Source organism: Bidens hawaiensis, unplaced genomic scaffold (genome assembly GCF_021521415.1).
Source record: "Bidens hawaiensis isolate Kalapana, Puna unplaced genomic scaffold, B.hawaiensis_p1.1 tig00018953_1, whole genome shotgun sequence".
In the NCBI taxonomy this organism is placed as follows: Eukaryota; Viridiplantae; Streptophyta; class Magnoliopsida; order Asterales; family Asteraceae; genus Bidens; species Bidens hawaiensis.
In genome coordinates, this window is record NW_027492877.1 from 90,855 (window position 1) to 107,931 (window position 17,077).

Consider the following 17,077-nt stretch of genomic DNA (forward strand, 5'->3'; position numbering starts at 1 on the left):
TTGAAATAATATTGAGTATTTCGTGTTCAACAAGATCCACGAGTGTCGGTTTCGATAAAAATGGAAAATCAGATGTTGTTTAGGGTGTCGGTTAAGCCGCGATAGAGATATGTAAACGATTTCCTAGATCAAACTTGATTATAAAAGGATTTGTTAGCATTAATTTGGTGATTATTAGAGTCGGGTACAAGAAAACTTGAATGTGGGTCGGGTCTGGAAATGGATACCCACTATAAGAAATGGATTATAACAAAATTTACATACAGACCTCTCAAGTTTGAAGATGGATAAAGAAATGGAGAGAACTTTATATTTTGGGTTTAAAACGTCAAAGTTAAAAAAAATAATTAGATACTATAACTCAATAAGTGCGGGATTTTATTAATTTTAGAGCCCGGACCCGTAAATGGGTCGGGTAACGGTTACAAATGATAAAGTGAGAAAAAAACCCGAATTGTTACACTCTTCCTCCAAAGCTCCGACAGTACTATCAGAAATAAAAAAATAAAAGAAAAATTATTAAAAGAGAGAGAGATGGGAATGACACGTGGCCCTTCTCACACAAACCCGGTCACGCGTGACCGAATGAGTGGGGTGCTTCACGTAGCTCACAGAAGCCATCCCAGATTACCCCTTGGCAACGTCGGACGCCGTGTGAGAGCCCTTGAGCCACATCATTTAGCCTAATAACAGTGATGACACAATAAATAGATATCAGAGTTTTTTAATGGTGAGCGCTTTTAAGAAATCTGAAGTGTATTTTCTGAGATGATAGTTAACTTTTTTTTATAAAATCACTCAACTTTTATGAAGTGTTTCAATTTGATTTTTTTATATAAATGTTAAGAAAAGTTAAGATTAAGTGAAACAATTAAAATTTATATGAACCTTTATTATAGTTTATTAATTATTTTTCTTTAACTTGTCACACATAATAAAAAAAACAAACTTTTATAGAAGTTTATATAACTTAGAAAGTAACTAAAGTGAGTTTTTTTTATAATAATCTTAACAAAAATTATCATTACCTTGAGGGTGCAAACGAGCTGAGTTGCTCGCGAGTTAATTAAGATTAGCTCTTGAAAAAACTTGATCAAGCTGAGTTTAAAGAAGTGTAAGCTCAAGCTTAAGTTTAAAAGTAAGCTTGTTTGATAAACGAGCCTGAGCTGGCTCGGGATCCTAAGCGAGTCCGTCATTTATATAAATTTTAATATGTATATATAACAATAATTATATATTAATTAATTATGATTAAATAATATATACGATGATAAGAAAAATAACTTAATAATACATATATGTTTAATAAAAGTTTATATATATCAATCAATCATACCCAGTGAAGTCCCATCAACAGCAAAGCTATAGGTAGGGTCTGGGGAGGGTGGGATGTAGGCACACCGTACCTCTATCCAAAGGGATAAAGAGGTGGCTTCCAGAGAGACCCTCAACTCTAAAATACATATGTATGAAGCAATATAAAGAAAATCAAAGTTCAACAGTAATAATAATAATAGTAATGAAAATAATAATAATAATAATAATAATAATATATGGAAAGAATATACTAATATTATATATATGAGAAGAATAATACTAATAATAATACTAATACCTAAGAATAAAAGTTTATATAGCTGAAAAACATATAGAAATAATAATAAATATATCTGAAATAATTAATAAATATACGTGATAGTAAACTAGCCGAATCCGACCCAAGCTCAAACCTGAAAATTTACTCACGAATCAAATTCAAGATTTAAAAATATAGATGGAAACACGAAAAGCTCAAGACATTGTGTAAATTGAATTAGCGAGTCCAGCTCGGCTCGACTCGAACCATTTGCACGCTAGATTACTCCCATATACAAATGATATTTAATATCATGTGATTAATGTCTAATAATAATAATTGACACATAAGATTTTCATTTTTTCAGACAAGAAATTTGGTTAAATAAAAGTGAGAGAAGACCAATTCTTTGTTTCGTTACTCGTCTTCTCTCTGTCTCTCTCTCATTCATCTTATTATTATTATTATTATTATTATTATTATTACTTTCTCTCTCTCTCTATCCCGTCACCGTGTTTCGTCGGCGACAACACTAACCCTTCTCCACAATCCTCTCCGTACAGCCCCGTAATCGCAATCACAATCGCAGAAGCTACAAATACCCTCCCTTTATTGATCATCATCTGTAAGTCCTTTATTATTTCATGGCTCACTCTTTAAGTTCTAACTAGTAGCTCTTCACCTTTCAAATTTCATTCATTTTATCTGTTAAACTATTTAGCATCTGTTTAGGTTGTATCGGATAGCTTTAATTTGGGGATTTAGTGTTTTTCAGAGTTAATTGATGTAGTGATTGAATTGGAATGCGATTAAGGGTTAGATTAGCTCAAATTCATAATTAGGGTTTACTTGATACCTGATTTTGTTCCATTCGAATCGATTCAAAACTGGTAATAATATGATATGCTTTTGATGCAGCTATTCAATTTGAGGGCTTTGAATATTACGGTTCGTAATAAATGAAGCGTTAATATTGAAGGTGGTTCTATAATTCTATAGTTCTGTTGTTGTGACTTATTAGATAAAAAGATGTTGGAGGGTCAAAAGTTTCCGGGTATGATGGGCGGTGTAAATAATGGGAATGATAACTTTGTTGACCTTGGAAATGTCTTCTACCATAAGCTCGGTGAAGGCTCAAACATGTCAATCGACAGCTTCAACAGTTTGCAGATGAGCAATGGTGGCGGGTCGGTCGCAATGTCTGTTGACAATAGTAGTGTGGGTTCGAACGACTCACACACGCGCATATTAAACCACCAAGGTTTAAAGCGTGTAAAAACTAATTACATTGACGCGCAGAGTGTGAATAAGGTAAGAGTATCGCAAGGTTTAAGTGATGATGCGTTGGCTCAGGCTCTGTTAGATGCACGTTTCCCGACGCAAGGGCTTGAGAACTTTGATGAGTGGACGATTGATCTAAGGAAACTTAGCATGGGACCCGCGTTTGCACAGGGTGCGTTTGGTAAGCTTTATAAAGGTAGTTACAACGGTGTGGATGTTGCTATTAAGCTTTTGGAGAGACCGGAGAATGATTTAGAACGGGCCCACTTGATGGAGCAGCAGTTTCAGCAGGAGGTTATGATGCTTGCAACATTAAAGCATCCAAACATTGTTCGGTTTATTGGTGCATGTCGTAAGCCTATGGTGTGGTGTATTATAACAGAGTATGCGAAAGGTGGTTCTGTTAGGCAGTTTTTGACTAAAAGACAAAACAGATCCGTGCCTTTGAAATTGGCGGTTAAACAAGCGCTTGATGTTGCACGGGGAATGGAGTATGTGCATGGACTCGGGTTGATTCATAGGGATTTGAAGTCGGATAATCTTTTAATATCTGCTGATAGATCTATTAAGATTGCTGATTTTGGTGTTGCTAGGATTGAAGTGCAGACTGAAGGAATGACACCCGAGACCGGGACCTACCGTTGGATGGCCCCGTAAGTTTTCAGTTTAGCTGGAATGCAAGTTTTGTAACCAGAAAATTGCACAATTGGTTCCTGTGTTTGTTTGACTATATTACAAGTTTTGTTCCAAAATATAAAAAAGTTGCATGGTCTAAGTTTGCAAATTTTAAAATCCGGGGGTCAAATCTGCAATATGGTGAAACTACAGGGACCATTTGTGAAATTTTCTGTTTCATTAATGAAACTAATAGTGTTATTGCTACTGCAGGGAAATGATACAGCATAGGCCGTATACACAGAAGGTGGATGTTTATAGTTTTGGTATTGTTTTGTGGGAACTTATTACAGGGATGCTTCCATTCCAGAACATGACGGCTGTCCAGGCCGCGTTTGCAGTTGTTAATAAAGGAGTCCGACCCATTATCCCAAATGACTGTCTTCCGGTTCTGAGTGAAATAATGACTCGTTGCTGGGACGGGAACTCAGATGTCAGACCGTCGTTTACCGAGGTGGTCAGAATGCTTGAACATGCTGAGACTGAGGTCATGACCACGGTCCGTAAGGCTCGGTTTAGGTGCTGCATGAGCCAGCCAATGACTACTGATTGATGCGCGTGGAACCGTAAAAAGGCTAGAATTGGAACTGAAAAAGAGCGTGTATCTTCTACTATGGTAATATTTGAAGGGTGAAAAGAGGAAGAAAATTGTGATATGATATTAACTGCTGGTTTTGTTTGTTGGATTATCTTTGTTTTTATGGATTGTTTTGCTGAATTAGTAGTAATGGAGGAGATTTTATGTATTTATAATTGATATACCTATAAAATGCTTTTCCTATACTGGTCAAGTTCATTAGCACTTTTAGGGTATTTTGGTCATTTAAATGGTCTATTATTTTGTTGATTTTACCTACTGTAGAGTGGGGATGAATTTGGTATCGTGGTTGTTACAAAGTGCTTGTCTCAATATGATATTGGTAAAAAAAATACCGATACTAGATTTATGAAAAAAGTGAGTACGGTATCGCTACTTGGTATCAAATAATCATCCCTGGTGTAGAGAGGCTTATTGGCATTGAAAAACACGGATACCAAATTTCACGTAAAGTGGCCATTGGTACGGTACCGGTACTTGATACCAAATATCATTCGTGGTTGGTGACTTGGTGTAGAGAGGCCTGCTTAACGATTCAAAATGATTCAACCTAGATCTACGAGATCTCCTAGTTTAAAACCACTTATTGTAGACCAAAAGTCCAATAGATTAAACCTAATCCATGTAAGTACCATCTTGGCAAGCCCAAGTCGAAGGTGGTCCATTAGAGGCAAACCCATGGCCATCATATACCTGTTTTTCTCAACATTCAGCAGATTGTTTTCCTCCCAATACTTGTATATGTACTATTACATACATATAAACAAAGGCCGAAATACCATACTCACTTGAGTATCAAATGGTGGTCTAGAGACTTCGGTCTTTGACCCATTTGAACGAGTGCTTTGCGGTCTTGCAGATTTGAAACGAGACAGAGATGATGAGTGATGCTGCTACAATTGTTGTCTTGCTATGATTATTATGTTGTTTGAAATGATCATCTAGACGAGACTAGACTTTCTAGGAAGATGATTAAAATAACTGCAAAACTGGGAACATGCGTAAAGTGGGAAATGAAAATACACGAAATGATGAACTTGTTTGATGAAGAGGGAAGAGCAAGATTTTAGTGGCATATTATCAATAATAAATGGATTCATTAACTAATATATGTTGTATGGAACAATCTATCCATAAATTAAAGTGTTACTCTTTTCAATTTTTCATTTCAGCATCTGGCTACTTGGTAATCATTTTAGTGTAATTAATTATTTTGAATTTTAATTAAAATTCACGGGCAAGACCAAATATCACTACAAACAGGACAACTAGATCATGAACAAACATGTTTAGCTTCAAAAGTCAAAACCACATCAACTGTTTGTAAAGAATGCTAAAGAGAAAATGTGTAGTTTTGTGTACAGCATTCATTTGTTTGCAAGTATTCGTATGTTCAAAATAAGCATACTATTCATTTGTTTGCAGATATTCGTATGTTCAAAATAAGCATTACTAATTAAAAAATAACACCAACAAATGTCTCGTAACAAATGAGTGAATCGCTTTCGTTAGGTGTAGTTTCTATAAACACATTATTTCTTGTTTGGTGAGGGTCGCAGCTTTAATCAATGAGACTGTCGAGGGACTATTGTTGCAAAAGAGTAAACTTAGTCGGTATTTTGTAACTAACTATTTTTTTTTTGAAAGGCCAACGAGTCCTCTGAATGGCCACATCGGGATACACTCGTCTTTTGATCCAGGAAAAACCCTCGACTGCCTAAGGCCAACACCCGTGAACACCCGCCCGAAGGCACGATAGTGCAGTGAAATAAAACATGATCAGTTCTAGAACCAAACTAGTGAAAACCACCTACTCGTCTAGTCTCTCATCATCACTTTGATGCCTCTGAAACTAAATGCTGAGAACAAAAATCGAACCTGAATCACACAAAAAACACCAAATTCCTCCATTACCACTTCATCACTGACAAATGTTGAGTCGAATTGGAATGCTAGCCGCTTTTTATATTATTTTTATTATTTTTTACCAATTAGCTAGTTTCTCAGTACTTGCACTTATTTAACTTTGTTTTTAAGATTGTGGTTGGTTTCCCTTCATTTTTTTTAAGGCTCATGTCAAATTTTGGTTAGATTCTTAATTTATGTTACGGGAGCCAAAGAACTTGAAAATCTTGATGGAGTTTGTCTAAACTAACAGTTAACCAAGCCGTCAATGGATACATGAAAGAGGTTATGCAAGACACGCTTGGGTAAACGATTTTGTTCAGTCGATGAAGAACCGTCTTCATCTTCATTTAGTTTCATTTATGTCTACATCTTCATCAATCTATTGACATAAATTGTACGGCGGATATTATCGATTGACCATTTTTTAGAAGAACCATTTGTAGAATAATAATAAAGGGATGTGATCTTCATACACCACCCCAATTGTCATTGTACAGGCTTATATGCGTGACTGACAATTGTACGAAGGGAAAAAAATCTTTTTGCAGCCTATGCGGCCTGTATAGCATATACGAACCGTAAAAGACTTCAACAGCTCGAATAGAGTCTGACAAAAACGGACATAAACTGACACAACTAAGGTCTTATACGGCCCGTATAGCCTTATACGAGCCGTATAGATGAAAAGTGGTGTGCGAAGATCCATGGTGGTGTATGAATATCCTATGCTATAATAAAATACACTTTTTATTAACATGAAAAGAAATAAGCGGTGTATTACAATATTCGGAAAGAAAATTACAACTGAAATAAATAAGTACAAGGAAATATATAAAATAAATAGTAAATGGGGTTGAGGATTCGTGTTCAACACGGGTCCCTTAATACAAATTGCAGGTCTCCCAAGAGAATCCGTCTATTTCCCGGGATACAACAACCAAAGTAGTTAGTATTGTCTGGGAGGACCAATCACTCGAATTAGAACTTGCAACATAAAGAAAGGAGTAGAAAAAGGTTGAACACGTTCTAGTCCTTGTATTTTTCTTCAAGATGGTGTAGTGCCAAGTATTTTTATCAAGAATCGGGTAATAATCAATCTCCAGATCTATGTTTTTAATGTTCTTGATTATGGGGTTTTTTTGCACCTTATATGAAGTTACGGTTTCATCTAATGATCCAACTGTTACATATGTTTCATAGATCTAATCTTTTGGATGTTAAACACAAGTTTTGGACGCTAAAATTTGGATTTTGGGATGAAAACGGGGTTGTTTGATTTAAAGTCATTGAGAAACTAGGGTGCTTATCCTGCAAATAGGACGTTCATCCTACGAAACTATGATTTTTCTGCGAAACTTTTGCTAAGGTAACTGGGAATGAAATTACCCCTCGCGGATGCATTATTTCCCCTCCAAATCCCGACACTGGAGTGTGGATGGGTTTCAATCTTTCTTTATCTTCTTCGTCAAGCTGTGCAAAGCATTGTTCATACAAGCCACTCCTCGGGAGTTAGCTGTCCTCTAGATTTGGAACTACGTTGATGAGACCTTGCCATGTCAGAGTCACCTGAATCATCTTCCAGATCCAACATTGACCGCTTTCGGCGAGTTTCTTCCGTAATTCGTCTGATGATACCCAGATTTGAACCTTCTGGTGCCGAGCCACGTCCCATATATGTGGGAGTGGGACAGGTTGGTGTTGTAACATTCTCTAGGGTAAAACCCCCAGGTGTTACATTGGTGATTCTTGACCCCGGAGTTGTGACACGCTCAAGAGTACGGCCACTTGGAGTCGTAATACGTGCAAAAACACTAAGACCCGAAGGTGCTTCTGTGTTAGTTACATGTGAATCAGGTGCAAGGGTTTCCGTCGGCCCTTCAGGAAGTTTACTCATATCAAACGAACCAAAAAACCAACGAAAACTATTGCTGTTCTAAGACGTCCCACGGATGGCGCCAATGAAGAAACACAGATCCATTCCCCTAGTAAGAATCATGAACCTCCTTCTAGAGAGTACTTGAGTGGTGACAGCTGTCCCGCTGGCACTGTCTTCCGGATGTTTAAGCTAACAGATGTCTTTTCCTGCGGATGACTTTTGAGGATGCCAGGATGTTTCCGCGTGTGTTGTGAGGATGTTCCTCCTCAATCGCGATATGCGGGTGATCCATGTGTCCCGCGGGTGTCCTACAAGAGGATTTTTTATGACCCGCGGGTAGTACTTAAGAGTATTTGGTTCTTTTGGGTACCCTACCTCTACACATGCGAAATCATCTCTTATTCAAGCAAATTAGATGAAATGAACCATAGAATAGTTAATCTCTATCACCTTGAAACCATTTACCAAATTCAAATGAAATAAAAAATTACAGCAACCTCTGATCCATTTATTGATTCCTCCAAATCAACATAAGCCTCCCATCTCAGAGTCACCGATTCACTAAACCAAGAGGCCATCAACATCGGTGTTAAACTATCGATGAACAATTCAGAGTTAAGTTCAACAAGAAACATTGTAGTCAAGTGGTTCAGATGCATTGAAAGAGGTGTGTCTTGTCTGGGTCCCATCCCCTCCGACCAGTCCGGTTATGACAAGCTATGCTTCAAACTCCTGTTGGATTTGTGATATTAGTTACAATCAACATTAAAAATTATCAATTCGAAATGAAGGCTGATTCAAGCACGCTCTTTTCACTCACTTTCTCTATTTATTGTCGAAGCCATCATTAATTAATTCTGAAGTAAGAGTTTCAAATGCATTATTTAAGTTTCGTTTTCTTAAATCCCAAGAATTTACTTAATTTAGAAATTTATATAACTTTCCCATGTATAGTTAACTTTTATTAATTTTTTTTAACTTTCCCAAAAATGTCCTTCATTTTTGCGAGTTTTCATATTTGTCCCTAACCTATCTTGTCGCCGATGACGTGTTCGATATTCCTGACGACGTGTTAGACATTCCTGAAGACGTTTCAGCCATGAGTTTTGCCCCTTGGACCCTGCTACCAGGGGGCTTTGCCCCTTTGGAATCCCCGTAGCTTACGGGTTACTAACAGAATTATAAATTATAATAAGATCATATAATTATGCACCATGTACCCAACTTAAGTAGATTAATGTTACAGTTAACTTGATCAACAAATTAATCTACTACACTAAAATCTCTAATAGAAGGTCTTCTTAAACTTGTTTAGATTGAGTTTGGAAAATGCTTATTGGCTTACTAGTGATTTCAAAAAGCCAATAATATAAAATGTGTTTGGCATTCTCGAAAATCCTTTTTATTTTAGCTTTTTGAAATAGTTAAAAGACAATTTTCTAAAAGCACCAAATATTGGCTTTTCATTTTGAAAAAGCCAGTAAACAATAAACATTTTTCAAACTCAATCTCAAACATTAGTCTCTAGATTGTTGTGGTAGATTAGTAAAGGTTTTTGAGATATAAAAATTAGAAGGCAGTACTCCCTAATGATCAATTACTTAAAAAAAGTTTAATTTTAATGAACATCAAGCTCAATCTTTTGTAAATACCATTAAAACCATAAGTTTTTACACTTCAATATCACAAATTTTGTCTATAAAGGTTTGTGAGAAATAAAAAAAGAAATCAATTCTCCGTCATAATATAGTCGTAACAGTCACAACCTAGGTTTTAACTGATAAAGTTGCAAGTTCACATTCAAAGACAAGTTGAATCGCTTTAAGTAGAGATTGTGAACTTTAACTGCAACTAATTACTCTGTATTTTCTTCGTAACCTCCTGTTGACTTTTGTGACACATCCAATAATTGCTTCAAGAAAACCACCATCGACTTTCTTGCCCCTTGGTAAGGCTATGTCTTCTGGTCAAAAGTCCATGTTATGCCTGGATTCATCGTATCATATTGTGTCACATAACACCTACTGGATCTGGTCCTTCACCCGTGATTGCTAACGCCCTATTTTTACCTCTAAGTTACAACCTTGTGACTTATAGAAGTTTTTCACTCACGCATTAAACAATCTCAAACACCTTTTTAACTTTTCAATAAGTTATAAGTTATAAAGAGGCAAAAATAAAGAATCCCAAACACCCCTTCACTTGAGGCTATTGTGGTAAGTTAGCCACACACGCCCCTTAAACTCACCCATCACTCCCATTATAGCAACCATGAGCCCATTAGAGCCACCCACTCGCGCCCCTGTTATCGATCCTATGTTATGGTGTTTGTGATCTACGTAGCCTGCGCCACCCGTCAGCGCTCCCCAATATAGGCCAAAAACACATGTCTAATAAAAAACCAAAAAAAAAAACAAACAAAGAACAAGGAAAACCGGAAAGCTATCATCCTCGAAATATCAATCTCTCGCAAGAAACAATCGGAAATTTCTATTGCAAAAAAAAAAAACTATCAAAAGAATAAGCTTGTTCTCCAAATCGCCGCCTCGACTCGTTTTGATCTTTTGGTATCCATAATCGATTTTCGCCTGAAATACGGTTATGGTTATGCGACAAAGAAAGTATAACTCACCTACAAATCACCGAGAAGAAATCTGTTGTTTCGACTACCCTTGATCTCGGAGAGAAAAACAAGCCCTAGTGACATGCCTTCTGTAACATCCCCAAAATTTCGATCCAAATTTGACAACTTAGGAAAGTTGAGGGATCAAAAATAATATCAAGACAAGTCATGAGAAAATATTAAATAAGGAAATATAAGAAAAATAAGGAAATAAAAATATTTTCTAAGCTAAGTATTCTTACATAAAGGAAATAATAAAAAGGAAACTCCATCTCACATGGAAGGATGTAAGAAAGTGGAAGCACTTTACTTGAGTATAAATAAGGAATATAAATTTCATCCCACATGGAAAGTGGTAAAGAAATTGAAGCTCTTTATAAGGAAGAGATTTTCCATAGTACTATTCTTTTATGGATATCATGCACCAAGTGGTTCTAGCGGAGGGTGCGTAGCACCCGACGCGCACACGCTCGGGCTCGGGCGAGGTCGATGGCGATGGCGCACTTCGCACGCTCGCATCGCCGCGATCCGCTTTGAGAGCCGCCTTAGTATTTTTGGACAACGAGAGTTAGACCCAGATATGACAAGCTACTAAAACAAAGGAACCAAATGAAAAATAATATTCAGGGACCCATCGCGATACGCGATGAGTCCAAGAAAAAGGGCATCGCGTATCGCAATGACCCGTGATGACTCAGGGACACGTGTCACACCACCCAGGTGACACGTGGCATACGTGTCAGGCCACGTGGCGAGATCTTAGAAAAGTAGGCGTCGCGATACGCGACGCTGCTGAAGAAGGGGCCCATCGCGTATCGCGATGGGACCAGAAATCAGCTATAAATATGAGGGGCTACGACTCATTCTCACACACACTCCCATACCCTCTCTCTAGAATTTCACACTCTTTCTCTACCTCGTTTTACGTAACGAACACCGTTTTGCGTGCCACCGACCCGACAAATATTACCTCGTAATCCGTGCCAAAACCCGACGTTTCCTCGAAGTACGTGCACAACCCGGCAACCCCGGATTTCGCCTCGATTTGCGTGCCAGTCTCGTAGTACGTGCCAAGCTCCGAAGTTCTGACGGTTTATGCTTAATACGCGATATAGAGTAGAAGTGATGCCCGTATAAACTTAGGAATATCTAACTCCGAATACCCGTGCGAGGTAGAGGTCCTGCCTAAGTTATTATTTTATTATTGTAAATAGCTTAGACCATAATCGGGGGTATAGCCCGAACCTTGAATACGATTAAGAATAATATAACTTTTCTTAAGCAAATGTTATACTTAAAATAGTATTTCTTTATGATTAAGAAATATAATATTCTTATAAAAAGAACAAAGATAAACTAATGTTTCTTCTTGAAAGAAGAAACATAACATATAATTGGTAAATAAAAAAAGGGACTAAATGTCCAAATGTTTTATATAAACAAATGTTTTTATCAAGGTTAAAGCTATACAAAATGGACTAAATGCCTGAAGCTAGATCGATGATCTAGTTATTTATACAAAATGTTATTCTCGTACTATAGGTTCGAGGTAACAAAACAAGAAGCAGAATCAGAAAACAGGAATCAGTATCAGAAACTGATTATAAACAGAAAAGGTGAATACGCACAAAACCTTTTATATTGAGTCAGAATGTTTGCATAGGATTTACGAATCCTTAAAACTTTGTGTTACATTAATAAGAAACGGACACTTTGATTAAGAGTATACATGTGTCTGGATCCATTCATACATGGTGACTCGGCATTTCCCCGAGGCCATGCATATCATCAACATGACTCTGAAGGTCTACGGGGAATGTTCAGAGAAATGATATTGTGTATATAGTTAATTGTACATGGTACTTAGAGTAATTTGATCCCAATTTAGTTGGGTGCCTAATGAGTAGTCACAAAGGTATTATTGTTGGTTTCACAAAGGTATTGAAAAGATATTTTTAGAGTCAGCGTTATTCACCAGTTGTGTGCTGACGTATTTTCCAACCCATTTTACAGGAAAACAAGAAAGGTTAGAACAGACAAGAAGGAATAGAAGATTGGAGTTATAGTCATTAGATGCTATATGGTGGCTCAGATATTTTATTTCAATGTATTATAAAGAATTATGTTTTTCAAAGAAATGTATTTGAAATATCAAACGGGTATTTTAACCCGAGAGTTAAATAAGTTTTCAATATAATAATAATGTTTTAAAGACTTCCCCTATACACCGCAACTCTGATTTATTTACAAAACAAGTACCAACATGTGGTCACACGCCTAGGCCCTAAGATGGGGGTGTGACACCTTTCGAGTGTCGACCCACTTGACATTCTTGGTCGTCGATTGGAATTTCAGAACTATCAAATCTTGATCAACTGACTTGTTGATCACCTTAGTTTGATTGAATCGACGATTGAACTTGGCTCCGATGCAAATTCAAGTCCCAATCGCTAATCAAACACGAATTACAGAAGGAGAATATTTGGCACAACTTAACAATTTTATTAATCGAGAAAATAACTCAAAACTTGATTAATTCTCCATCAACCCTGATATGAATTATTTAGGGTTATATAGAGACTCGATTACAATTGAAAATGAATACAAACTCTTAGGTAGCATTTGGTATGCAAGAATGATAGGAGAATGGAATGATTTATTGCATGAGAATGAAAAAATGGTGTTTTGTTGCTCAATTGAATGGAATCATCTATTACACATTTTCATTCCATCAAAATCATTTCTTTCCACGTCCTTTTTTTTTCATTTCATTTCTTTTTCACCATACTTTCTCAACATCACCCGATAACAACAGCCACCACCATTACCATCGCCACCATCACCACATGATCGCCACCGTCGACACCACTACCAATTCTACCACCGCCGCCACTATTGTCGTCGTAACCACCGCAACCATTGTTACAGCTCCCGCTTAACCATCACTACCACCACCACCGCTATCTGACCACCACCACGTAACCGCCACTACCGTCGCTGTCACACCCCGACCAAAGATGACTGAACATGCCGGGGCGTAACGTGTTGATTGGACAGTAGCTCAAAAGACACTAATTAAAGCGACAATAATTAATTAATTTCATTAACATTAAACAAGTACACAAATTCAATAATCAGAACAAATACATCAAAATTTTGTATTTTAAAGTAAATATCCTAAGGTAAAACTAATGTCTTCGATCTTGAACAATATCAACTACTTGTACTTGTAACATGTATAAAAATATGGTTTGTCAACAATACATAAGTTTAGTTGAGATATATATAGATAAAAAAACACAATTCGTATGTCAATGATAGCATTACAATTTTTATGAAAAAGTAAACAATAAAATATATGTGCATCTGTTCCTATTGATACAGAACGAACGTACTTGGGTAAATGTATGATCATACTATATGAGGATGATAGACCAAACCACCAAACAATAAAATAAACATTTAAGCACATAGAGCATAATCATAGAGCATGCAACAATCACACATAAACATAAATTGAATTGTGTTTTGAATAGATGTGGAAGTAAAACTCGAATAATACATAAGATATACATGCTACCCCCAAAATATATAAAAGATGAAAAATGGGTATGTAAACTCACATGAAACATGTAGAGGGCGGTAACAAATGGTCGGTTTGAGCGAGTTGAGTGGTCACGTGGCAAATTCCAACGGATTGTCCTAAGTTAAAAATACGCTTGAAGTAAATATCTTACATTGATAAGAGTAAGAATGATACTAGGGGATTCTAGGGATTATACCGGATTTGGGATCGTTGGGGTTTTATGTAAAATTTAGTTGATTTCAACTTTTTATTAATAAAAATAATATAAGTAAATTAACCGGTTATTTTCTTGAAATAAAGAGGTACTTAGTTTAAGCTAAGAAGAAAAAAGAACATTTAGTGCCGAGATATTTATAATTAAAAGTTTTAGCGGTGTTTGGTTTAATAAAAAATGTCACAATTCTTATTAATAGTTGTAAGTTTATTAAGTTTATTATTATTATTATTATTATTATTAAAAAAGCCTAAATAAGAAGAAATAAACCGAGAATTAAAAACACAAAAATAAGCAACCCAGGGCGAACTCGGGTCCCTGGGAGGCTCACTGATTTAACACGACACACACAAGCCAACTAGGCTGATGTAATAACTTGATAATGGGATGAAACAAATAGTAATTAAACAAAAACTCCAATTAACCCCAAATCCGTAACAAACCCTAATCAAATGAAACCCAAATTGAAGATCGATTGTCCTCTGTCAATTGAAATTGACAGAGGGCTTTAATTACTGGTATAAAACCTATCAAGAACTGAGTATCAATTACCTGGTTTGATAGTGAAATGAACGAGTTCTGGAACTTAGAAATTTGGTCAAGAACACAGAATCAAAGTCGATACTACGCTGCTTCTGAGTCACAATTGAGACCCAGTTTAGCGTTGATGTAAAGAGTGTGCAGGTCCATTTAATTGCATTATAGTCATGCATTGATAGGGGTTTGAGGTTAATACCAGCTCGTGTATAGAGTTAACGAAAATTTATTTGATTCAAAGGAATTCTGTCAACTGATCAATCTTACCATATGGATGATTAACGTGTTGGACAAGACGCGAGTAAACAGGTCCAATTCCGTGTTTTACGAGACCTAGATTGTGGATCGTAATCAAGTTTTTTTTGTGTGTGGGTGTGGGGGGGGGGGGGGATGGGGGATATGCTGATGAGGATGGGGAGGATGGATAATTAAGTTATTTGCAATATTGGTCCTTGGGGTTTCTGCTGTGTTCAAAAGAGGGAAATAATATAGTTGAGGGGTGAATTTTGCACATTTTGATAGTTCTAATAATTTATTAAATAAACGAAACAAATAACGAATGTTACAGTCGCCTCCACCCTACCATCGCCATCACTATCAATGTTATCACCTCTTAACCACCGCCACTCCCACCACTGTCGCCACCGCCACCACCATTTTCATCGCCGAAGCTACCACCACCACTGTCGCAATTGCAAAAAAAAATGGTATTTTTTTTAGATTGGTGTGGTTTTATTATTTCTATTTTATTTATAATTTTTTTCATGAATACCAAACAACATAAAGTAATAATTCATTTTATTCTTGTAGGTTATCCAAACAAGATAAAGGAATTGCAATAATCCATTCCATTTCATTGTCCATTTAACTATCTCTTCATCTTATTACCTCCAACCAAACATACCCTTATTTCTCTATTAAAATAAAAATTCATATCTGTCTAATAAATAAAATAAATAATTATCTCTAATTACACTGATTGACTAATGAGATGGATCCATTAACTTGAATTGACACCACCTTCTCGATCATAAATCGGTGTCAAGAATTAACTCCAAAAGGCATTAATATATCTAGCGATTTGTATATATGATGAAAACAATATTTAACCGTTTTTCGTCGTATAAGAAATTGATGGGGTGCCAAAAGAAGCTAATACTTAACCAGAATAATGATCAAATACAAAAAGGTATCCCAACCCTACTCAACAATTATGTAATAAGGAAACGCATTACAAACTTTTCTATTCTACGTAGGTGTTTTTGTCAATTTTAAGTGATTCGTATATTAGTTATATTCATTATTATTTACATCAAAAAAATTTAGAAATGATGAGAAATGGAGAATGAGAATGATACGCATTTCAAAGGTTACAACTTAGAAGATGAAGAATGCATAGGCTTGTAAACGAACTAAGTGAACACAAATAAATATATGTTCATGTTCGTTCATTTAACTTTAAATGAACACTTAATCGAACATATACTTGGTGTTCATGTTCTTTTGCTTAAAAATGAATATGCCCGTGTTCGTTTATTTAAAATCTAAACGAACAATTCACGAATATAAACAAAAATAAATTAACATAATTGAACATAGTAAAACAAAAATAATTGAACATACTTAAATGAGCACAAATAAACATAAATGAACATATACGAACAAACATAAACGAACATGTATAAACGGACATATATGAACGTTACGAACAAAAATGAACAAACGAAACAGGGGGTCATGTTCGTTCGTTTAATTAAACAAACACAACCTTTTTTTCCATCTTCGTGCATTTATTAAATAAACGAACTTCGTGCCGAACGATTCACGAACAACTTACTGAACGTTCGATTCATTTACATACCTACGAATGCATATAGAATGATCTGATGCCGATATAAGATATGAAAAAATAGAGAATTGCGAGTATATTGAATAACCATATACAGTATAATATGTAATAGCATTAATTAAGGAGGCATATTTAATAATCATCCCAGCTATATTTTAAAAACCAAAGTCTGTGTCTTTTAAATTAGGGATATTGGATTTTAATAATTTAAAGTTTGACCTATTAGTCAATATTAATCATAATTTAAGAAATTTTTTTTACATTAATCTCATCTTTCACTCTATTTGCTTTCACTAAGTTTTTTTATTAACGGGAACTAATCTGGTTAATTTTAAAGCAAAATATATCATTTCT

The 17,077-nt window shown here is 35.8% G+C and overlaps 1 protein-coding gene across 1 annotated transcript; it reads left to right on the forward strand.

Annotated features, from left to right (window-relative positions):
* The first annotated feature begins 2,093 nt into the window (after positions 1–2,093).
* On the forward strand, positions 2,094–4,431 carry LOC143557392 (serine/threonine-protein kinase STY13-like). The gene is made up of 3 exons (XM_077046476.1): positions 2,094–2,201; positions 2,495–3,510; positions 3,746–4,431. The coding sequence occupies exons 2-3, from the start codon at positions 2,606–2,608 to the stop codon at positions 4,083–4,085; spliced, it is 1,245 nt and encodes a 414-aa protein (XP_076902591.1). The 5' UTR covers positions 2,094–2,201; positions 2,495–2,605; the 3' UTR covers positions 4,086–4,431.
* The last annotated feature ends 12,646 nt before the right edge of the window (positions 4,432–17,077 follow it).